Source organism: Mobula birostris, chromosome 11 (assembly GCF_030028105.1).
Source record: "Mobula birostris isolate sMobBir1 chromosome 11, sMobBir1.hap1, whole genome shotgun sequence".
Lineage (NCBI taxonomy): Eukaryota > Metazoa > Chordata > Chondrichthyes > Myliobatiformes > Myliobatidae > Mobula > Mobula birostris.
The window spans coordinates 61,842,184-61,866,330 of record NC_092380.1 but is presented as its reverse complement, the minus strand read 5'-3'; the positions used below and the strand labels follow the sequence as shown (position 1 = coordinate 61,866,330).

Genomic DNA, 24,147 nt, shown 5'->3' with positions numbered 1-24,147 from the left:
TGCTCCTGTAAAACTTGGTTACAACGGGAGGGGGTGGGGAGCCTTGCTCAACTCAATCTCTTCAGGAAGTGGAAACATTGCTGTGCTTTTGTGACTAAAGAGGTGGTGTTGAGGGACCAGGTGAGATCATTGTTAGGTGCACTTCCAGATTCCTGGTATTCCTAACTCTGTCCATGGAGGAGCTGTTTATGTGCATTGAGGTTTGTTCAGCCTGCACTTCCCTAAACTCCGCAATCAAAACTTTGGCCTTGTCCAGGTTGAGACTCAAATTGTTGTGCCTGCACCATTCTACAAGCCACTCTACTTCTTCTCTGTGTGCCACCTCATCATTATTGTTGATGTGCCCAACGACTGTTATCTCATCAGCGAACACAATATTTGGTATGAAATGGGTCTAGCAGTGCGTTCATGCATCAGCAGTGGGCTAGATATGTTGCTGCCAACACAGACTGACTGTGGTCTTTCTGTCAAGAAATCCAAGGTCCAGGTATAGAGAGAGGTTTTGAGACCCAGCAGGCCACAGGCATTTATGAACCTGAGTGTTACTGTTCATATGTCAGTCCATGATAATATACACTCAGTGTCCACTTTATTAGGTACCTCCTCTGCTGCTGTAGCCTAAGCACTTCACTGCCAATGTTGACCATTCAGAGATGCTCTTCTGCCCACCACTGCTGTAACGTGTGGTCATTTGAGTTACTGTCACCTTCTTGTCAGCTTGAACCAGTCTGACTCTTCTCCTCTGACCGCTCTCATTAACAAGTGTTTTCACCCACAGAACTGCTGCTCACTGGATGTTTTGTTTTACATGCCATTTTCAATAAATCCTAGAGACTGCTGTGTGGGAAAATCCCAGGAAGTCTGCAGTTTCTGAGATACTCAGACCACTGAATTTCTTGACGTTATTTCTATGCTTTTATGCATTGAGTTACTGCCACATAATTGGCTGATTAGATAGTCGCATTAATGAGTAGGTGTGCAGGTGTACTTAATAGAGTAGTCACTGAGTGTATGTGTCATTTTCTATCAGTAAATGTGTTCGTAAGTGGGTGGAGCTGTATCACTGTGAGTGCATGTTACTCAGTATGTTAGTGTGATTCCATGGACGAGCCAGTAGCATATTTTATTAAACAATCCATAAGTGTTTAAACATTTAACCACAGATATAATAATTGGCACAGCAACAATAAAGTAAATGGGTCTTTTCAGAACAGACTGGTCATTGATGTCAGAGTTTGTATCAGTAATTAACACAGAGGAGGTGATGATGGAAGATTCTTCCATTGAGAATAGGGAATGAACAAGGAAAATTAAGAGGCCTACAAGAGAAAAGAAAATGATAATGTTGAGAGGTTGGTGGCAAACGTGGTTAAGTGAGGTAAAGAATGGATTTAAAAATGAAGGTGAGCATTTTAAAGTCAATACAATGAAGAAAGGGGGAAACGTAAAGGATTCAAACAAGGTGAGGGTCAATATCTGCAATGAGCCGTCAGAGGAGGTGGTGAAAGCAGATACAATTACTGTATATCATTTAAAAGGATTTGGACTGGTACTTGGAAGGAAGGGTGCAGAGGGATACGGGCCTGGTGGGCCTAGTGCAGGCTAATGGGATTAGGGTAGACACACATCGTTGTTAAGGTGGGTCAAAAGGACCTGCTTATGTATGATTTAATGTCTTTCCTTACATAAATACTTAAAACAGGATATTACTTGTCTTTAATCTTTGCTTGTCTCTACGTAAGTACATGTTATTACTCATTTTTTATCTCTCTACCAGTCTCAAAGGAAATTAATGTTATTTATCTGCAATATGTAGTTTCTCTTTATGGACATAGAATATAAACTGTTAGTAATATATTCATTTTTGTTTACAAACAAATAATAGTCATTAGTAATGTATAGCTTTCTTTGTATATAAAGAATCTTTATGGCATTATTTGTCTTCCTCTTATAAAGGGGTAATATTAATTTATAATATTTGCCTTTGCATTTACATATGTGATGTATCGTCTGTCTGCTGTGTGAGCATTATATGAATATAAACTGCTTTTCCATTTAAAATTGTAATACTTATTTGTCATATCTATCTTTATCTAATTATGGAATGCTACCGGTCATATGCCTCTGTCCCAGTGTAAATATGGACTGTTTCTTCTCTACAACAAGCATGTTTCTCAATATATAAGAGAGACATTACCATCTTTGTTTGTTAATAGACATGCAGACCAATTTTAAATTTCAATGCTGAGGAGAAGATGTTACTCAATTTTCACTCTGTGATTCTCATTTCAGCTGATGGAATAATGTTAAGTAGCATCGTCTCCTCAGCGTTGAAATTAAAAATGGTCTGTTTCATTTTTTTACAAATGAGTTCCAAGAGAAGCTAATACAAGTTCCCAAATGCTTCTATTCAGTACTAATGTTGCTTCTGTGTATAATGTGCTGACGTGACGACTGAACATATTCCTGTGTAAAGATGAAGACAGCACTTGCTTTATAATGTAAGTACTCTGCTCTCTGCAGATATGGAATTTACTCCATGGTTTCCAAGGAAGATCCAGGACCTGGATAAATGTGCAAACCGGGTGCTGATGTACGGTTCTGACCTGGATGCAGATCACCCGGTATGTAAAGGCAGTTACCTCATGAAGTCAGCCTTCTCCCCTGCTTTCACTGGCTGCTTATGGTTATGAAATAAATCACTTCTTAAATCAAAGTTTCTAGCCTTGTCATTCTACTCGAATGGCCAGCCATTCTCTCAGGAATGGATTATCCTCCTGCCTCTCCTCCTGGTTCCAGTAAAACAAAGTGGGCAGGTTTGAGGAAAGATTGGGTGGGAGCATGCTCACCCATGGCCAGCGTTTCCATAGGGAACTTTTTGGTGAAGTCCTCTGATGTACTATCAATTACTCCAAAAGACTGGAATTAGAGTAAGTACTGAAAGGCTTTTATAACAGTAAATGGACCAACGTCTATGCTGAGTATTTGTCCTGGACTGAGGGAGGAGCAGTGACACAATCGCCTTTATTCAGAGGTCTGTGGGAGGAACCACAGGAGCAGTCAGCAGAGGGGCGTGTCCAGACAGGTAACCCAGTTACAACATATATATATATATATATATATATATATGTAGTTTACCACATCCTCCTTGCTGGTCGCCCTGTCTTTGACTTCCAGACCTGTGCATTTAAAAGCAGAATCTGGAGATGATTGGTGCGCCTGCCACCTCCCCGTAGGACTCAAACTGGGTCCAGTGACAGAGCAGTCCCTGATGTTTTGGGGAAATGGGCTGGATGCACCTCGCATTCATGCTATCCCAACCATGGCTGACATATTGGATGAGGTTGCTGACTTTGAGTAAAAAGGTAGATGTAGATATGCAGTTTACTTCTTTTCCTTTATTTCTAGTACTTTAAGGCATTTTCAATTAAATTATTCTTTAATTTGTTAAATTAAGCCCATTTGCAAGTGTCTGATTTAAATATATGAATGATGCAAGGACCTTTGATAGTAGCAAGCTTTTGAAAAAGGCCATCAAGACTTGCTGTGATGAGCTTTTATTCGGAAACTTGCCCCCCCCCCCCACACACACCGTTTGCTGTGATGTGATGTTGGAGCTGCCCTTGTCACGGGACTCTGTGGGACAAGGTTGTGCAAGCACCATCACAGCTGCATCAGAAGCAGTATCCATTGGATTTAGTTTTACAGTGTTTAGTTTGGATTTGTTTGACTCCTACACATCTTGGGAACTGTGTGACTTCCTCGCAGGCTCTCTGTAGCACCTGCAGTCCCGCCCTCATCCTGTGTGAGCTGCAACAGTGAGTGTCAGTCTAACTCAGTTGCTCAAAATAGTTTTGTCATAGGTGAGGTTGAGGTGGTCACTCTATGGAGACTGAAAGTGAGCGTACAGATTGAACTTGTTACTGGGGCTCAATAGCCAGAGCACATTAGACCAGAGTCTGAATACAGTATATAATTAATTCATTGAATGTCCAGGTTATGTGAAGCACATTTAAGAACCCTTTGAGGTAATATAATTTAAAGTTTCTTTTCATTATGTATTACTGTCTTTCCTGAATGCGTCATTGATTTGGAGAATGTCTGATTACTTCCTCATTATTTATTCTGATTTCAAAAGGGATTCAAAGACAACGTCTACCGAAAAAGGAGAAAATATTTTGCTGATCTGGCCATGGACTATAAGCAGTAAGTGCACTGCCAATAACTCTGAATTGTGTATCCCCACAATTGGAGATGTAAGATTTTATCTTGCTTTGCTATATCAGCAAGTTCATTTATTGCATCGTCTTTGCACATACGTTGGGAGGTTATGCGATTGATGGAACTTACAGAGATGGTGAGGGAACCTGGCTAGAGAAGTTACTGTTAGACCAGCATGAACTTGGGGGATATAGTGGGATGAGTTGTGAGTTTATACTGGGATGAGGAATTCTGAGACATGGGATTCAAGCTCATTGTATTTTGCAGAGGCTAGTACCAGCATAGGTAGATTGCAAATACAACTCGGCTTTAGATCCAATGAGGATCTAGCCCAAGTAAACTGGAATCGAGTGCTATAAAATGGGCTGCATCTAAGGAAGGGGTGTTACATTGCCAGGCTTGGTTTGAGGAATGAGTGTGTCAAGTCAACAAGGTTTTTATGGAGGGAACATTCAGGAGATAGTGATCATAACATTATTAAATTTAGGAGAAGGAGTAAACCAACAAAGTTGGTTGAAGGTTAACTTCAGTGGGATGTAAATGGGTTTAGTCCTGAGAAAGTGGAAGCAAATATTGATAGGCAAAGCTCATGCACAACAAACATCAGAAGCAATAGAAAGGTTCCGGTTTATGTTCAGCTGAGGCACTTTCCCCATGAAGAGCAAAGGGGAAACAGACAAATCCAGAGCTCCATGGATGACGAAAGAGATACAAGTGAAGATATAGGGCAACAATGCTGCCTAGGGCAAAGAGACCTAGGCTTGTTGCAAATACATCAGGTGGGAAGTGAACATTAGCACTTTTCGGAGAGGGATGATTAAAAGCTGGCCATATAACAAGGAATCCAAAAGTGTTCTCTGGGCATGTGAGTAGCAAAAGAAATAGAACACGGAGAAGAGCAGTGCATTAAAGATGAACATGGATTACACATTCTTTGAAGGGAATGCTGAAGGAACCTTTACTAGAAGTAAATAAAATAATAAAATGATAAAGGGATAAATAAAATAAAATGATAAAGGATCTGCAGTGTGCATAATGAGAGGCTATTCACTTTACTGGAGGGGTTGTGAGTCAGATGTCACAGTTATAACCATAGTGATGTGAGTAAAAAATGCTTCTCTGCAGCATTTCTTTAGGAATCTGAAATTCATTGCCTCTCCTCCACCTGAGGTGGAAGCAGGTTCCATTGTGGCCTTGAGGAAGGAAATGAAAAATAATATGAGGAATAATTTGCAAAGCTATGATGAGGGGCTAGGACTGGAACTAGTGAGTTACTCTAGTACAGAGCTAGTACAGACATTGCAGCATGAATGGCCTCGTGCTGTAACCATTCTTTGATGCTATGAAAACAATTTATATAGCATAACACTTCTATCTCCATTGTTACCCAAGGCATTATTTTGATACAGTGTTAAAACATTTAGTTCTAACATTTTGTTTCTTCTTATTATTATTGATATATTGTTTAGCTTTGTTAATCAGTTATTTGATAATTTAATTCTTATTGTACATACTGACATGTTGACTTGATTACTTTAATGTTTTTGTTGATTTTCAATAATAATTAATAAAGATTTAAAAATAAAAATGATACAGAGTGAACTCCATTCTCTCTCTAACTCAATGAGAACCACAGCTGCTATTTGAGGTTAAGATGGCTTCTATCCACCCATCTTCCTGCCTCATGTTGATCTACGTTGGCTCATTACTAACCAACGCATAAAATTAAATTTTCACAATTTCTTTCACAACCACTTATGACCTCTTCCCTCACCATTTCTGTAAGCTCCATCAATCACATAACCTCCCAACGTATGTGCTCCACCAGTTCTGTGTACTTGAGTTCCTTATTTTCTCCAAAACTGGTCCCTGTATCGTCAGCTGTTAAGGCCTAAGATTTGAAATTCACTCCCTAAACACCCCCATCTCTCTCTACCTAACTTTCCCCTTTTACAATATTCCTTAAGGCTCAGCTTTGATCAAGCTTTTGGTCATTTGCCCTAATCTTTTCTTAAGCATGGAAGAGGCTCTGCAAGACTATTGTTGATGGGAAATATTAATGGTGGCACTATGAGAATAAATGAAAATGCAACTTGTTCCCACAAGAGTGAATTCCCTCAATTTGGATACAATCTTACAAAAAATTATTGCACAATGAGATGTCATAGTAATATGGACAGGTATACTCTGGTAACTTTTCACAGCTGTTATGCAAGGCCTTCCAAAGTTAATTGTCAACTTCCTCCTCAGTGGCGATCCCATTCCACGGATAGAATTCACGGAGGAAGAAGTAAGGACATGGGGTACTGTATTCCGAGAATTGACCAAGCTCTATCCAACCCATGCCTGTAGAGAATATTTGAAGAATCTGCCTCTGCTAATAAAGTATTGTGGCTACAGAGAAGACAACATTCCTCAGCTGGAAGATGTCTCCATGTTTCTAAAAGGCAAGTAGCAGAAATCATAATGCTGCGGGAAATCATTACACTGATTTTACTTTCCGATGAGATAATTACTATGGCATTGCACAATTGGTAAAGCATTGATTTACTGTCAGTGTCAGCTGGTATAATCAATAGGCATGTAGTGAAATCATACATTTTACCTTTGTTTTGTGGGTTGGTGTCTTGCATTACGCTTTATACGTTCACTGGCTTGGTGAAATGAATTACATTCTGCTTTGTTCTGTCCTGATGCCTTGAATCTCTTGCAGGTTTGGTGTTAAAACAGGTTGCATTTAAAAGTCTGTTAGCTATCTCCTTTGGATGTCTGGTTCTGTGGACTGGATGCAGTCATCCCAGTGCATTCTTCTAAAATCCAACATTAACACATTGGAGAGATGAGGCCAAATATTAGCAAATGAGTTAATTAAATAAAGCAAACTGAATGGACTAACACAACAGCTCAGTTTCATTCTGTAGAAAAAATATTATAATGAACTTATTAGTGGAACCTTTCTGCCAATCAGTTCCATTAAATGCATGTGTTCCTTGAAGGATTCCTGTAGGCTTCCTTCTTCCTTCCCAACCCACAAAGCAAGGGTAAGATGTATGACCGGTATGTGCCTTTTTATTATTTGCTACTGACACTATGACAGTAAATGGATGCTTTGCCATACCATACTCTAGGAGTCCATTCATCACATACACTCAGAGGCCACTTGAGTAGGTATTCATTAGAACCTGGTGTGATCTTCTGCTGCTGCAGCTCATCCACTCCAAGGTTCAATGTGTTGTGCATTCAGAGATGCTCTTCTGCACACCACTGTTGTAATGTGTGGTTACTTGAATAAAAAGTCATTTTCCTGTTAGCTTGAACCAGTCTGACCATTCTCCCCTGATCTCTCTCATTAACGAGGCATTTTCACCCATGGAATTGCCGCTCACCGGGTGTTTTTCTTTTTGTCTTTTGCACCATTCTCTGTAAATTCTACAGACTGTTGTCTATGAAAATCCCAGGAGTTCAGCAGTTTCTGAGATCCCCAAACCACCCTGTTTGGTGCCGACGATTATTCCATGGTCGGAGAACTTTAGATCATATTTCTTCCCCATTCTGATCGGTTTGAATAACAAATGAGCCTATTAAACACATCTACATGCTTTTATGCATTGAGTTGCTTCCACATGATTGGTTGATTAGATATTTGCAATAATGAGGAGGTGTACAGGTGTACTCAATAAAGTGACACCTGAGTGCATACTCCTGCTGACTCCATAGCCCACAGACTATATGGTGTCTGAAAGAACCAAGTAAAGTTTGCGACTAGTTAGCAGATATCTTACTTGAGGTGCTACCGCTCAAAATTCAGCAGCACACAGACTCTGAGAAACTGCCTGGCAATATAAAAGACTTTTTAAGAATCACATTCTACATGCGTAGTCCGCAAAGTTAAGTTATGGTCCATGTTGAGATTGGAGGAATTGTTGTTGGAAAGGAAGTTAGATGCACTTTTTGTGGAGTAAGAGAGGGAGGGAACGTCGACTCAGTCCATGAGAGACCTGCATCGGGCATTTTCATGCCTAACAAGGTGCAGATTCGAAGTCTGTATGGGGTGCCACTCCTCGCACAGACATTAGAGCAATGTGTGGTTAAGTGCCTTGCTCAAGGACACAAACATGTTGCCACAGCTGAGGCTCGAACTAGCGACCTTCAGATCACTAGACAAACTCTTTAACCACTTGGCCACGTGTGGAGTAAAGTCACTTGGAAAGGTTACCGTAGTGGACACTGAGAGACTCAATAGAAAGTTAATGTATTTTTGCAGGAATGGGAGAAGTGGTGTTCTCCGGTAGTTGGGTTAATTAACTCAAAGGGATAAACTTGTTGGTCCAAATCCTTCCTGCTGGTTGCCTAAAACTGCTATTTATTTATGGCATACCAATATGGAGTAATCCTCTGGTTGTATCTATCTTTGACACTTGTTTCATTACTCAATTTATTTCTTATGCTCTTGCCGTGATACCCTTTGGTCCTGTCTTTTAGAACGTACTGGGTTCACTATCCGACCGGTGGCTGGATATCTGTCTCCCCGGGATTTCCTGGCTGGCCTGGCTTTTCGAGTCTTTCATTGTACTCAATATGTGAGGCACAGTTCAGACCCTCTCTACACACCTGAACCGTGAGTGTTTCACTGGCTGCAGTTTGGTGTGATGATGAATAATGGGTAAGATGGGGGAGGTCAGCAGGGCAGTGTGATATGGAACATTGTAATAAAGGGTCTCTTTAACTCTGCCAAGATTTAAGAATGAGTCATATCACATTGATGTAGTTAAAAATAGAGCCCAAGTGACAACTGTTTCTAATTTCATTACTAGAGGATGTGTAGTGGTAAAAACCACTTATAAAATTCAGATGGCAAACTTGATACTTAATTCATTATTAATGGTGTTGGCAATATAAAATTTGTATTCTAATGCCCATCCTGCATTGTGTTGGATTAACAGAATTAAAAACTGGAAGTCAAAAGCATTGAATGAGTTCTAACGTAAATGTTGGAGTAGTTTTCTCAGCGTTGTTTGATCTTTATGATGATGGGTTTCAAATACTGAGTAAGATTTAAACAAAGAGTAGGTGTGAGATAAGATGTAAGCAAGGGCAGGAATTACAGTAGAGTTTAGGTCAGGCTGTAAGGTTGAATGTTAGGAACACTATTCCCTCTAAGCTGTGTGGGAGCACAGTTGTGCAGTTACTGAAATGCTTCCACGCACATAGCCTTTCTTGCTGCGCTGCTGGAATTTGCTTTAATATAATGTTAATGTTTAAAGTGCCATGCACTTTTCAGGCCAAGTAAAAATTTCCTGCTCAGAGCTGTAAAAAAAAAGTTAGAGGGAATGTTGGTTTGGAACTGACGAATCTAATAGAGAACAAAAAAACTACATGGGAAATGACAGGATAGAATCTGAAGTAGGATTTAAAATAAGATGGAAGATACGATGCAGTGTAAAATGTTTTAGGATAATAATTGAAGCTTCTGTAGAGTACAATGCATTGTACCTTTTGGTAATGGTATTGATTATGATTTTGCTAAGAACCATGTGAAGATAAAGAGAGCAGAGATGGAGTATTAAAAAGCATTAGAGCAGAGTGGAGAATGTTCACTTAATCTCAAAACATTCTGTTTAAAAATGTTTTGTAAGTAAAAGTGTAAAATGATACAAGAATTAAAAGTTAATTGAGAAAAAACTAGATATTCACATTTAGGATTTGCTATTTTGTTTTTTAAATGAAAAAATAACCAAAGAGAAAAATCTGTGTCTCGTGTAACACAAAGCTACCACCTCACAGATCAACTCAGTGTACAATTTAAACAATATGTAATTCACAATTATTATAGATGGGTGAAAAGTCGGCTATAGATTGGTGAACTGAAAGACCCATTTCTCTGCTGTACATCACTATGTCTATGAAAAATCTACGGCTTCACAAGGCCATTTAAACACGCATTATAAAAGAATTGACTCCAACAGCGTTTTCCCAGGAAAATATACTTATATAAATGTAGCTATGTTGTTTGATCCTCAAAGTACATGATATTCAGGATTATTTCATTCATTGCAATGCAGCTGAGCAACTTAACCCTTTAATTGCACCTGAATTGTTACTTGTAAAGTATAATATTTTGCTTATTCCCTGCATAACGCCATAGCTTCAGTAAGTTACAGAAACCTTCTTGTAGCCCCAGTGGAAAGATTTGCATTTTTTTTAAATCTTTCAGTGACACATGCCATGAGCTGATGGGACATGTTCCTCTTCTGGCAGAGCCGAGTTTTGCCCAATTTTCTCAGGAGATTGGCTTGGCTTCTTTGGGAGCCTCTGATGAAGCAGTTCAGAAACTTGCCACAGTAAGTTATGGGAACATTGTGAATATGCTTGAAATGGTAGAAGTGCTTAATTGAACTTTAATTATGATATTCAATGTTGATTAATTTATTTTACAGTGTTACTTTTTTACTGTGGAATTTGGACTGTGTAAACAGGATGGTCAGCTGAGAGTCTATGGAGCTGGACTGCTGTCATCTGTCAGTGAATTGAAGGTTAGCATTAGTCTATCTAGACTGGGACTTGCACGTTCAGTGGATCTGCGTAATTAGTATTTGAATATGATGTAAGGATCTCCAAGTGACAACATTTCCTTCACACAATATTCTCTTTGGAATCATTCAGTGTATGAGAACATTGTTATTTACATCTTTAGCTACCTCTGATGTTCAACCCTTACTCTTACCATTCCAATTCTTTTGCTCTATTACTGTTTTTAATAGACAACTAATAGATGTTCCTCTTTTTCTTTCTAAGCTTCAGTTACAGTTGCTAGATTCTGTTTCTTATTTACCAGGTCCTAAGAACTCTGAACTTCTTTGCCTCCTTTGGTCTCCTGCCCCTGACATAACCAAAATATTGCATCTTAGTATTTATTCTTGTTGGTGATCTGCATTTTCTTTTTCTCCTTTAACCATTTTTTTATACATCTCCCAAGCAGAAGTACCAAAGTTGTAAATCTCACTTCTGAAGACCACTGATCTGTGTTTTTTGTAACGTTATAGTACTCGCTCTCAGGAAATGCCAAGGTGAAGCCTTTCGACCCAAAAGTCACTTCCAAGCAGGAGTGTCTCATCACCACATTTCAGGATGTTTATTTTGTTTCAGAAAGTTTTGAAGAGGCAAAGGAAAAGATGAGGTAAGTAGGCAGATATGAGAGTAGATTGGAGTGAGTGAGAAACATGTAGAGAATTAAATTTGGAACTTGGTATTTCAGTCCCACGGTGGTTGTGGTGTATGTTATTGATTTAGATGTCAATGGAGGGGATGTGATAGAGAAATTTACAGCCAGTACAAACATTGACGTGTGGCTGAGGGGCAGGGAAGAAAGAGTCAGAATACTGGATGTTATCAATGGCTTGGTCAGATATTTATTAGATTTATAAATGGAATTCAGTCCTGGGGATTATGAGGTTATGCATTTGCTTGAGTGGGATAAGGGAGGCAACAAGCTTATTCAACACTGGGAAGTATGGAGGTAGGAAGATAAACAGGGAGGTAGCAGGACAGGTGGATAAGATGGATAAGCAGCTTAATGGATGCATTTCTTTTTTTTTATTTATTCATTTACGGGATGTGGGCATCGCCAGCTAAGCCAGCATTTATTGCCCATCCCTAGTTGCCCTTGAGAAGGTGGTGATGAGCTGCCTTCTTGAACCGCTGCAGTCCCTGAGGTGTAGGTACACCCACAGTGAGGTGAATGTTAGTGTTAGTGAGTGTGAGGATTAGTGAGGTGCAATCTATAAAAGCAGGGAGGTTATGTTAAAACTGTATAAACACCAGTTAGGCCACAGCTTGATTTCAACATGTAGTTCTGGGCACCATGTTGTAACAATTGTGAGTCTACAGAAGTGGGTGTGGAGAAGATTGCTAAGGATGTTGGCAGGACTAGAAATTTTTAGTTGTGAGCAAGGATTGGATAGGCTGTGATTATTTTCTTTGGAGTAGAAGTTGAGGGGTGAATATCATTATGAGTGGCTTAGATAGAGGAAGCAGGATAATTTCTCTTAGCAGGAAGGTCAGAAAGCAGGGTAGTGATAGGGGAATTGGGAATGGGAGGGATAGATTTAAAATAATTGGTAGAAGGATTAGAAGAGAGGGAAGAGAATTTACCCAGAGGTTGGTAGGGATCTGAAATTCACTGCAGTAGAAGCAGAAACCCGCATTGCATTTGAAGACCTGTGACCTGTGAGGTGGGGTTAGATTGGGGTGCTCTATTTCAATTGACACAGTCATAATGGGCTCCTTCTTCAGAATAAAATTTCTATGATTCTGTGTATCCATAACAACCTAGGCTCTTGTTAAGAGGAAGAGAGGGAAAGCCAGTCATTGATTCTGATCATATTTCCACAGAAAAAAACAATGTACTCAGATGTCTGTTGAAATTCATCTCTCTTTTCTGTTCATTGCTCTGGGACAGCTCAACACTTACAAACTTTCTGTTGCCCTGTTCAACACACACAAAATTCTGGAGGAACTCAGCAGGCCAGGCAGCATCTATGGAAAACGGAACAGTTGATGTTTCGGGCCGAAACCCTTTGGCAGGACTGGAGAAAAAAAAGCTTTTTTTTTTGGCCTGAAATGTCGACTGTACCTTTTTCCGTAGATGCCGCCTGGCCTGCTGAGTTCCTCCAGCATTTTGTGTGTGTCGCTCTGGATTTCCAGCACCTGCAGATTTTCTTTTTTGTTGCCTTGTTCAGCTGGTTACATCTTATATGTGAACCTATATGGCTAACTCAGTGCAGGCTATTTTGGCCATTATGTATCATGGGTAACCTGGCTTGTCTCAACAACTATCCAAACAGATAATTTAATAAGAATGAGTTAATGACTAATCAGTCAGTATGGGCTCTTAGCAGCTATATGCATACAGTTCAGGAACACTGAAGGCTAACTTGATGTAGGTCAGGGATGTATTCTGGGATCTTCTAGGTTAGAAAGTGATCTGCCTTGTATTTGCACAGAAATCTTTTTAACCTAATTTATTAATTTGTTTTGAAGGGAATTTGCAAAGACTATCAAGCGCCCGTTCAGTGTGAGATACAATCCTTACACTCAGTCTGTTGAAGTTCTGAAAGACATCAAGAGCATCACAAGTGTTGTGAAGGAACTTCGTCAGGAGCTCGATACTGTTTCGGATGCTCTGAACAGAATGAACAAGCCGTTCGGCATCTGAGAATTTTCCCCTGCGCCCCTACCCACAGAGTAGCCCCACACATCCACCGCTCGTTAAACTAGGTTATTACTGCTTTGGTGTGAATAGATGAATAACCAGATAAAACATTAACCTGCAAAAGTAATCACTGAGGTCATATCTTGGTTTAGAAACAATCCATAAAACCATAAGACGTAAGAACAGAATAAGGCCATTCAGCCACCGCTTGGTTGTGGCAGATTTAATTTCCCCCTCCATATAACCTTTGGCACCATAGTAATCAAGAACCTATCAACCTCTTCCTTAAATATACCCAGTAGCTTGGCCTCCATAACATTAGTGTCAATGCATTCCACCAATACACCTAGTCTCCGACTAAAGGAATTTTTCCTCATCTCTGTTCCTTGTATTCAGAAGCTGTGCCCTCTAGTCCTAGACTCTCCCGCTTTTGGAAACATCCTCTCCAAATCCACTCTGTCTCAGCCTTTCAATACTTGGCAAGTTTCAATGAGATCTCTCCTCATTCCTTTAAACTCCAGCGAATGCAGGCCCAGAGCCATCAGGTGCATTTCATACATTAACACTTCTGTTCCTAGGATCATTCTTTTAAACCTCTGCAATGCCAGCACATCCTTTCTCAGAAATGGGGCCCAAAACTACTCACCATACTTCAAATGCAGTCTGACCAATGTCTTATAAAGCTTTAGTGTTACAGCTTTGCTTTTGTATTCTAGTCCTCTCGAAGTGAATGCTAACATTGCATTTGCCTTCCTCAACAAGCAAGTTAACCTTTAAGGGATCCTGCATTCAGACTCCCAAGGACCTTTGTGCCTCTGAGTTCTGAATTTGATCCCTATTTAGAAAACTGTCTACACGTCCATTACATCTGCCATAGTGCATGACCAAACACTTCCCTACACTATAGTCTCTCTACCACTTTTCCTATTCTCCTAATTTGTTCATGTCCCTGCTTCCTCAACACTACCTGCCTCTCCACTTACCTTTGCATCATCCATAAACCTGGCCACTAAACCATTAATTCTGTCATCCAGAATATTAAGATATAACATGAAAAGCAGCGGACCCAAAACCAACACCAGCAGAACACCACGAGACACCAGCAGAACACCACTAGACACCCGCAGCCAACTAGAAAAGTCCTCCTTTATCCTTTCTCTTTTGCCTCCTGCCAGTTAACCAATCTTCTATCCATGCTAGTATCTTTCCTGTAATACCATGTAATATCTTGTTCAGCAGCCTCATTTGCTGCACCTTGTCGCAGGCCTTCTGTAAGTCCAATAAACAACATCCACTGACTCTCCTTTTTCTATCCCGATTGTTATTTCCTCAAAGAATTCCAACAGATTTGACAGGCAAGACGTCCCCTTTAGGAAACCATGCTGACTTCAGCCTATTTTATTATGTGCTTCCAAGTACCCCGAAACCGCATCCTTAATAATGGACTCTAACATCTTCCCAACCATTGAAGTCAGCTAATTGGCCTATAATTTACTCTCTTTTGCCTCTCTGCATTCTTAAAGAGTGCAGTGACTTCTGTGATTCTCCGGTCCTCCGGAACTATTCCAGAATCTAGTGATCTTTGAAAGATCACTTCTAATGACTCCATAGCTCTCAGTTACCTCTACCCATTTTTTGCAGATATCTTTGTACAGCCAATTGAACCTTCAGCACATATCCTCTTCTTCCTGTTCAAATGACCATCTTTAAGAAACCTTTCAATGCTCAGCTCCAGTACGGTTACCAAAACAAATCATATACTTCTGGTAGATATTGCAGCCACATTTCAGTGGTTCACTTCCAGTGCTGAGGGCAGCCGAGTTTCACAAAGATTTGGCCTTCAGTCTCAATCATTTACTCTGTTGGATGACAAAGCACGTTATGCAGAGTCTTTCACATCAAAAGATGTTGTACAAGGCAGCAGGTTCCTCATTTTTCCACTACTTATGATTAAAAATATAAATTAAAAGGCCACCTTGCTGACTAATCATCCTTAATGTAACCTCTGCCTGTTCCAAGCACTGGCTTTACAGCTGTAACAAGCAGAGCTCCCAATCAACTCGAGGCCTCAATTCGATGGCCATCCATTGCTTGTGCAACCAAAGATCTGCTCTGCTTTTCAAGTGTCCATGGAAGTCAGTTAAAATTAAATTAAATAAAAACTCAGCATTATTAACTAAATCAGAAAAGTTTATTCTGAATACATTGAGCCTCTAGTAATTAAAATAGAAAGTAGAGAGCGAGAGAGAGTAATTTATTTTTCTAGTTAAGTCTGGTGATTTATTCAAATGAGGGCGGTGGCTATGGTAGCACGTGGCATATTTGGAACATTACAAAACTCCCTGGACTCATCTGGCATCCAACACACCTGCTCTTCCACTCAGCAAAGTCCAAGCAGAGAAGTCTGCAATATTTATTTATTTATTGAGATACAGCACGGAATAGCTCGTCTATCCCTTCAACCACACTGCCCAGCAATTCCCTAATTTAAACCCAGCCTAATCACGGAACAGTTTACATGAACCAATTAACCTGCCAACCGGTACGTCTTTGGACTGTGGGAGGGAACTGGAGCACCTGGAGGAAACACACTCTGTCACGGGGAGAACGTACAAACTCCTTACAGGTAGTGGGGGGAATGTGATAGGCACGCTGTAGCTAGCCGGGGTTCTGCATGGAAATGTTGGCTAACCATCTGCCCAATCTGAACATGATGACTCAGCCTAAGGAATGTTGCTTTTGTAATGAAAGTTCCATGAATAGAACTGAACCAGTAAAAGTTGTGTGCACTCCCCCATTGGTCCAAGGAAATAAATTCCTTATTAACATCTTAGCTCAACTTGCAATATTTAGGTTTATGGCTGAGACAGGATATTCTTATTGAAATGGTGGACTTATAGAGTAGTTAAGGAGTGAGAGAGATGGTAAAGAATCTTCCCATTGCAATCATTTGCAGAAAATAATCATGATTCCCTGCTGCTTCATCAGTGCTATCAGCCAAGCAGGAATTCTGACTTTGCAAGGAAGTACGCCCCTCCCCCCATCCATCACTAAACCCTATCAGTCAATGTAAAGGGATCAGTGTTAGTTAGAAATTTTTCCCAGGCTTCCTTGTGCCTCCAGGTAATGTTCCTGATGTAATGCTCCAGGCTGGTTGCTTTGATTAGCTTTTCGGTCCCTCACCCTTTCCCCACTGTGGGGCGGGTGCAGTTGGGAATGATGGAAATCAGAATCATATTAGCATTTCCTTCAGCAAATGGTGCTGAAGGCTAATGGGGAGCATATCATATTGTGTGTGACTGATACTTCTGGCCAGATCGGTCATAAATACAGTGATGTCATTTCTGGAGGAAGCTCTGCAGGGGATGCTGCTTGAACAGGGAGTGGGGGATTGAAAACCAAACGTGAAATTCTGGAATGCCACATGAATATTCTGGACATTGCTCTCTTAGACATTGGCCCCCTAAAACTTAGAATATCCAGAGGTTTTTGGGCTGAGTGTCCCCACATTGTTATGACACTGATCTGACGGTAATTTAGGACAAGCTGTATCTCTACTGATGGTTAACAATGCAGATTATAATCCAGCAACTGCACCAGAGATTAAGACCATATTATGGAGAGTCTCTATGCTTAATTTGATCTGCCATTATGGTTGTTCACACTGGCCCTGTGCAGTAGTGTGACAGTCCACACTCATTAGCCACGTTCTTTGTTGTGAAGGTGGGTTCCAACACTTGCTTGATGGGTTATATACCATAAGACATAGGAGCAGAATTAGGCCATCCATTCATCATGGTTAATTTATTATCCTGGTCAACCCCATTCTTCTGTCTTCTCCCCATAACTTTTGACACCCTGATTAATTAACCTATCAACATCCACCTTAAATATACCCAGTGACTTGGCCTGCACATGTGCCTGTGGCAATGAATTCCACCAATTTACCACCTCTGGCAAAAGAAAATTTTCTTCATCTCTATTCTAAATGGATGTCCCTCAATTCCAAAGCTGTGCCCCCTGATCTGAGACTCCCCCCCGCCCCCACCATAGGAAACATCCTCTCCACATCCAGTCTATCTAGGCCTTTCAAATTTGATAGGTTTCAATGAAATTGTTCCTCATTCTTCTAAGCTCCAGTGACTACAGATCCAGACCCATCAAATGCTTCTCATATATTAACCCTTTCATTCCTGAGATAACCTCCTCTGGATCCTCTCCAATGCCAGGATATCTTTTGTTAGCTAAGGTCCCCAAAACTGTTCGCAGTACTTCAAGTGCGGTCTGACTAATGCCTTGTAAAACCTTAGCAATACATCATTACTTTTGTATTCTAGTCCTAACATTGCATTTCCCTTCCTTATCACCGACTTAATCTGCAAGTTAATCTTTAGGGAATCCATGAAGACTCTCAAGTCCTTTTGTACCTATGATTTTTGAATTTTCTCCCTGTTTAGAAAATAGTCTATGCCTTTTTTCCTTCTGCCAAAGTGCACGACTATGCACTTCCTTACACTATATTCCATTTACCACTTTGCTTATTCTGCCAATCTGATTAAGTCCTTCTACAAACACTCTGCCTACTCAACACTACCTGCCCCTTCACGTATCTTCATATCATCCGCTAACTTGGCCACAAAGCCATCAAATCCTTTATGCAAATCATTGACATATAACATGAAAAGAAATGGTCTCAACACCAACCCTTATGGCATACTACTGGCAGCCAATGAGAAAAGGCTCCCTTTATTCCCAATCTTTGCCTCCTCCCAGTCAGCCGATCTTCTATCCATGCTAGTACCTTTCCTGTAATACAATGGACTCTTATCTTGTTAAGTAGCCTCATGTGTGGCACCTTATCAAAGGCCTTCTGAAAATTCAAGTAAACAACATCCACTGACTCCTTTGTCTACCCTGTCTGTTATTTCCTCAAAGAATTCCAACAGATTTGTCAGGTGGGATCTCCTCTTTGGAAAACCATGCTGACTTTCATCTGTTTTATCATTTGCCTCCAAGTACCCCAAAACCCCATCCTTAGTTATAGACTCCAACTTCTTTCCAACTACTGAAGACAAGCTAACTGGTTTATAATTTCCTTTCTTCTGCCTTCCTCCCTTCTTAAAGTGTGGAGTGACATTTGCAATTTTCCAGTCCCCAGGAACCATTCCAGAATCTAGTAATTATTGAAAGATCATTACTAATGCCTCTGCAATCTCCTCTGCCACCTCTTTCAGAACCTTGGGGTGTAGTCCATCTGGTCAAGGTGACTTACCTACCTTCATTCAGGCTTTTCAGCTTCTCTAGCATTTTCTCTTTAGTTATAGCAATGACACTCACTTTTGCCCCTTGACATTCTCGCATTTTTACCATTCTGTTAGTGTCTTCCACAGTGAAGGCTAATGCAAAACTCTTATTCAGTTCGACCGCCATTTTCCCCCCATTACTACCTTGCCAATTTCCAGCGGTCTGATATCCACTCTTGTGTCTCTTTTACTCTTTATATATCTGAAAAAAAAACTTTTTCTATCCTCTTTGATATTATTGGTTAGTTTACTTTCATATTTCATCTTTTCTCTCTTTGATTTCTTTAATTGCCTTCTGTTGTTTTTTGAAAGTTTCCCAATCCATGAGATTCCCACTGTTTCGCTATATTATATACTCTCTCTTTTGCTTTTATGCTGTCTTTGACTTCCCTTGCCAGACACAGTTGTGTCTTCCTCCCTTTCGAATACTTCTTTGTCTTTGAGATATATCTTTCCTGCCCCTTCCAAATATTTTCCAGAAACAGCAGCTATTGCTCTGCGGTCATCCCTGCTGGAGTCTCCTTCTAATCAACTTTGGCCAACTCCTTTTTCATGCCTCTGAAATTTCCTTTACTCCACTGTAATAACGATGCATCCAATTTTACCTTCTGAAACTGCAGGGTGAATTCTATCACATGATCACTATCTCCTAAGGATTCCTTTACCTGCCGCTCTCTAATCAAATCTGGGTCATTGCATAACACCCAGTCCAGAATTGGCTTTGCCCTAGTGAGCTGAACCACAAGCTGCTCTAAAAAAAAAGCCATCTTATAGGCAATCTACAGTTTCCCTCTCTTGCCATCCAGCGCCAACCTGATTTTCCCAATCTACCTGCATATTGAAATCCCCATGATTGTCCTTTTTACATGACTTTTCTATCTCCTGTTGTAATTTGTAGCTCACATCCTGCCTACTGTTTGGAAGCCTGCATATAACTCCCATCAGGGTCTTTTTACCTTCTTAACTCCACCCACAAGGACTTGACACCTTCCAATCCTATGTCACCCCTCTCAAAGAATTTCATTTTTTACCAATAGTACCACCCTACCCTCTCTGCCTACATTCCTGTCCTTTTGATACAATGTGTATCCTTGGATGTTAAACTCCCCACTAAGATCTTCTTTCAGCCACAACTCAGTAATGCCCACAACGTAGCACCAAAGCACTACAAGATCATCTACCTTATTCCGCATTCTGTATGCATTCAAATATAACACCTTCAGTTCGGTATTCATCACCCTTTTCGATTTTGCCCCATGTTACACTTCAACTCATCCCATTGACTGCAATTTTGCCCTATCATTTGCCCGTCCCTTTTCACAGTCTCACTACACACTGCATCTAGATGTATACCAATGGCCTATCACTCTAGTTCCTATCCCTTGCCAAATTAGTTTAAACCCTTCCCAATAGCTCTACAAAACCTGGCCACAGGGATATTGGTCCCCTTCGGGTTCAGATGTAACCCGTCCTTTTTGTGCACATCATAGCTTCCTCAGAAGAAATCCAAATATCTGAAATGCTGCCTTGCTGCCCTAATTCCTCAGCCACGCAATCACCTGCCAAATCATCCTATTCTTACCCTCACTGGCACCTGGCACAGGCAGCAATTCAGAGATTACTACCCTGGAGGTCTTGCTTTTCAGCTTTCGACCTAACTCTCTTCAGGACCTCCTCCCTGCTCCCACTCCTGTTGATGACTGTCAACAGACAATGTTAATTAATAATCATCAACGTTGTGGAGGAATTAGTGCTCGCTATATCCCCCTGTAAACACATGATGTGTCTGAATGTTCTATAACCAAAGAGCGAGTTATGTATTGCCTGGCTGGTAGAGTTTGTTTTAGCTGTCACATTTTCTGAAGAGCACAGTCCCAAGCAGAGATTTGCTTCTGGCATTGGAATACTGCCGTACACAATGACCCATTGCTGACAGTTATGAGTCTTTCACAATCATTTCCTGGCTATACTGTAGCACTTGGAGACCACCAGGGTCATCTGCACAAGAAGAAAAATTGCAACAGAGAAAGAATTTAGTTGCACCTGTGATCTTTGGCTTACGGGATGAAACCTGGGGTAATAGTGCTTCTTGACAATGCTCTATTGCCGCCTTTTGCGGGACGGCATCAAAGGAGGCTCCCTGACTGGTTAACTTCTTTGAATGAAAACCCAAGTGGAAGTAGACCAGGCTGCAAATATGTACAGCTGTTGTAATCTAGCATTATGCAATGAATTGTATGTATTGAAATGAAATTGGAAGAAACAATTCCCTTCGTGTCTTTATGATCAGCATTAATCACCTATGTTAATTAGTAGGCATGGTCTTCAACCGTATGAGTCTTGCTGAATTCTAGTTTTTTTAAACGTGCTTGTCCTTGTGCCAAATATTTGTCCAATGCGCTTGTACTTCACAAATAAAAGACATCTTTACCCAATCAGACTCAGTATACAATGCTTACCGAGCCAAACTTTTGCCTGTGTTACAAGGTTTTATTTCCATTTTCCAGAGCAGGTGATGTGTGCATGGTACAACAGGAACTATATTCACGCTCTCGATCTCTTCAAGGACTTTAAGTTCCCTGGCCCCGATTGTCTTATTTTCATTATGGATATCTAGTCCCTATACACCTCTACCCCCCATCAGGAGGGCTGCAAGGCTTTCCACTTTTTTCTGGACAACAGACCCAACCAGTTCCCTTCCACTACCACTTTCCTCCATCTGGCAGAACTGGTCCTCACCCTCAACAATTTCTCCTTTGGCTCCTCACACTTCCTTCAAACCCAAGCTGTAGTCATGGACACTCACATGGGTCCCCGCTATGCCTGTCTTTTCATTGGCTACATGGAACGGTCCATGTTCCAAGCCTACACCGGCATCATTGCACAACTCATCCTACACCACAATGATGGCTGCATTGGTGTTGCTTCCTGCACCCATGCTGAGCTTGTCAATTTCATCAACTTTGCCTCCAACTTCCACCCTGCCCTCAAATTTACTTGGTCCATTTCTGACACCTCTCTCGCCTTACTCAATCTCCCTGTCTCCATCTCCAGAAACAGTCTACCTCCTGATATCTTTTATAAACCCACTGACACTCACAGCTATCTTGACTATACTTCTCCACCCTGTCACTTGTAAAAATGCCATCCTCTTCTCTCAATTCTTCTATCTCCTGTCGCATCTGTTTTCAGGAGAAGGCTTTTCATTCCAGATCTAGGGAGATATCCTCTATCTTCAATGAAAGGGGCCTTTCTTCCACCACCATCAATGCTGCTCTCACCTGCATCTCTTCCATTTCACACATCTGCCCTCACCTCATCCTCCTGCCACCCAACCAGGGATAGGGTTCCTCTTGTCCTCACCTACCACCCCACCAGTTTCTGCATCCAACACATTATTCTCCATATCTTCTACCACCTCCAAAAGGATCCCACCACTAAGCACATCTTTCCCTCCCTCACCCCCACTTTTGGCTTTCTGCATGGATCATTCCCTATTTGACTCCCTTGTCCACTCGTCCTACCCACCGATCTCCCTCCTGGCACTTACCCTTGCAAGAGAAACAAGTGCTACACCTGCCCTGACGCTTCCTCCCTCACTACCATTCAGAGCCCCAAGCAGTCCTTCCAGGTGAGGTGACACTTCAACTATGAGTCCGTTGGGGTCAGCTACTGTATCTGATGCTCCTGGTGTGGTCTCCTGTGTATTGGTGAGACCTGACATAGATTGGGAGACCGCTTCGTTGAGCACCTTCGCTCCATCTGCCACAAAAAATGGAATCTCTTGGTGGCCACCCTTTTCAGTTCTACTTCCCATTCCCATTCTGACATGTCAGGCCATGGCCTCCACTGCCATGATGAGGCCACATTCAGGATGGAGGAGCAACACCTTACATTCCGTCTGGTTAGCCTCCAACCTGATGGCATGAACGTCAATTTTGCAAACCTGGTAATTGCAACCCCCTCCTCTCCTCCACCATTCCCCATTCTTGCTTCTCTCTCACACCTTCTCTTCTTTCCTGCCCATCACCTCCCTCTGGTGCTCCTCCTCCTTGCCTTTCTTCCATGGTTCTCTGTCTTCTCAGATCAGATTCCCTCTTCTTCAGCCTATTATCTCTTCCACCAATCAACTTCCCAGCACTATACTTCACCCCTCCCCCTCCATTTCACCTATCACCTACCTCTTTGTACATCTTCCTCCCTTCCCCTCCCTCCTCCTCCTTCTGACGTCTTCCTCCTTCCTTTCAAGTTCTGATGAAGGGTCTTGGCCCGAACAGTTGACTGTTTATTCCCAGCCATAGATGCTGCCCAACCTGCTGAGCTCCTCCAGCACATTGTGTGTTTTGAGCTATATTCATTTGATGCAGCTTAATTACTAATCATTGCTTAATCATTATATGTTAAGGCACTGTGATGTGTGTTACAGACCATGTTTCTGTGTACATTTCTAGTATCAACCACTAACAAATGCATTATCAATATTGTGCTCTAGTTACATGAATAGATGGGGCAGTGAGTAATGAAGCATGGACTTCCACCCAGTGAGTGGAATCCGAAGTATTTTTTAATCCAACTGGATAGGCACTACAGACTAGATCTTCCCAATTTGTAAACCCAGAAACTCTTCAAATTAAATGCTGCTTTTATCTATTAATTTTATAAACTAGATTTGTAGTTTCAAGCCAAATTTTATTACTTATAGTGCTGGATTTCCCAGTAAGCAGAATATAATACCTCAGTTAAAGAGTTAGTGTACTTCTGATGGTATGCTGTTCTGGTTGCTTTTCAGAGTCCATTTAGTTTTTAGAAAGCAGGAGCCTATTCGGGGAAACATATTTTCATTTTGGGCCAAACAGGAAGTATCTGGAAGCTTGAAGTGTTAATTTTCATCCTTTGGAAAAATTTGTCACTAATATTCATAAGTCACATACATGCTTTTTTCATTTTTCTGTTCAGATTTTCCATGTTACAAATTGCAATTATGCCACATTTTCACATATTTCTCTCTTTCCTGGACAAAATAGTCTATCTCCTCACTTTACTCAGCAAGATGTGAAATTTTAAAATTTGTTGCAAGGTATCCATTCAAACTGATTCTGGGCATCTCCACCATGGTTTTCCAGATCATCTGAATTAATTTCTTTAATCCTAATGGTGTTCCCTATGAGCAGTCGATAAGATGGCCTATAGAAAATATAAATTTCTCCAACCATGTAAATAAATCCATTAAAAGGAAATGAGAAACAAATAATACTCAAGATCTGATTTTTTTTTTTTGCACAGAGCAAAACAGAAGTTGGTTTGACAAACTTTAAAGTATCCAGTAAGTTTTGGTGTTTTTACAGAATTGGTTGTTGGCAGAAGATGTGCCCATTTCTCAAGAAATGTACACTCTGTGGCTACTTTATTAGC

General features: G+C 40.9%; 1 protein-coding gene across 2 annotated transcripts in view; it reads left to right on the top strand.

Annotated features, from left to right (window-relative positions):
- Positions 1 to 21,164, top strand: part of LOC140205116 (tryptophan 5-hydroxylase 1) — a 29,901-nt gene extending 8,737 nt beyond the window's left edge. For both annotated transcript variants that reach the window (XM_072272324.1, XM_072272323.1), the window contains 8 exons: positions 2,524 to 2,624; positions 4,139 to 4,206; positions 6,472 to 6,668; positions 8,704 to 8,839; positions 10,436 to 10,562; positions 10,659 to 10,754; positions 11,265 to 11,398; positions 13,261 to 21,164. In XM_072272324.1, coding sequence (XP_072128425.1) covers positions 2,524 to 2,624; positions 4,139 to 4,206; positions 6,472 to 6,668; positions 8,704 to 8,839; positions 10,436 to 10,562; positions 10,659 to 10,754; positions 11,265 to 11,398; positions 13,261 to 13,435 — 1,034 coding nt within the window. In that variant the 3' untranslated portion in view covers positions 13,436 to 21,164. The remainder of the gene's footprint in view (positions 1 to 2,523; positions 2,625 to 4,138; positions 4,207 to 6,471; positions 6,669 to 8,703; positions 8,840 to 10,435; positions 10,563 to 10,658; positions 10,755 to 11,264; positions 11,399 to 13,260) is intronic.
- The last annotated feature ends 2,983 nt before the right edge of the window (positions 21,165 to 24,147 follow it).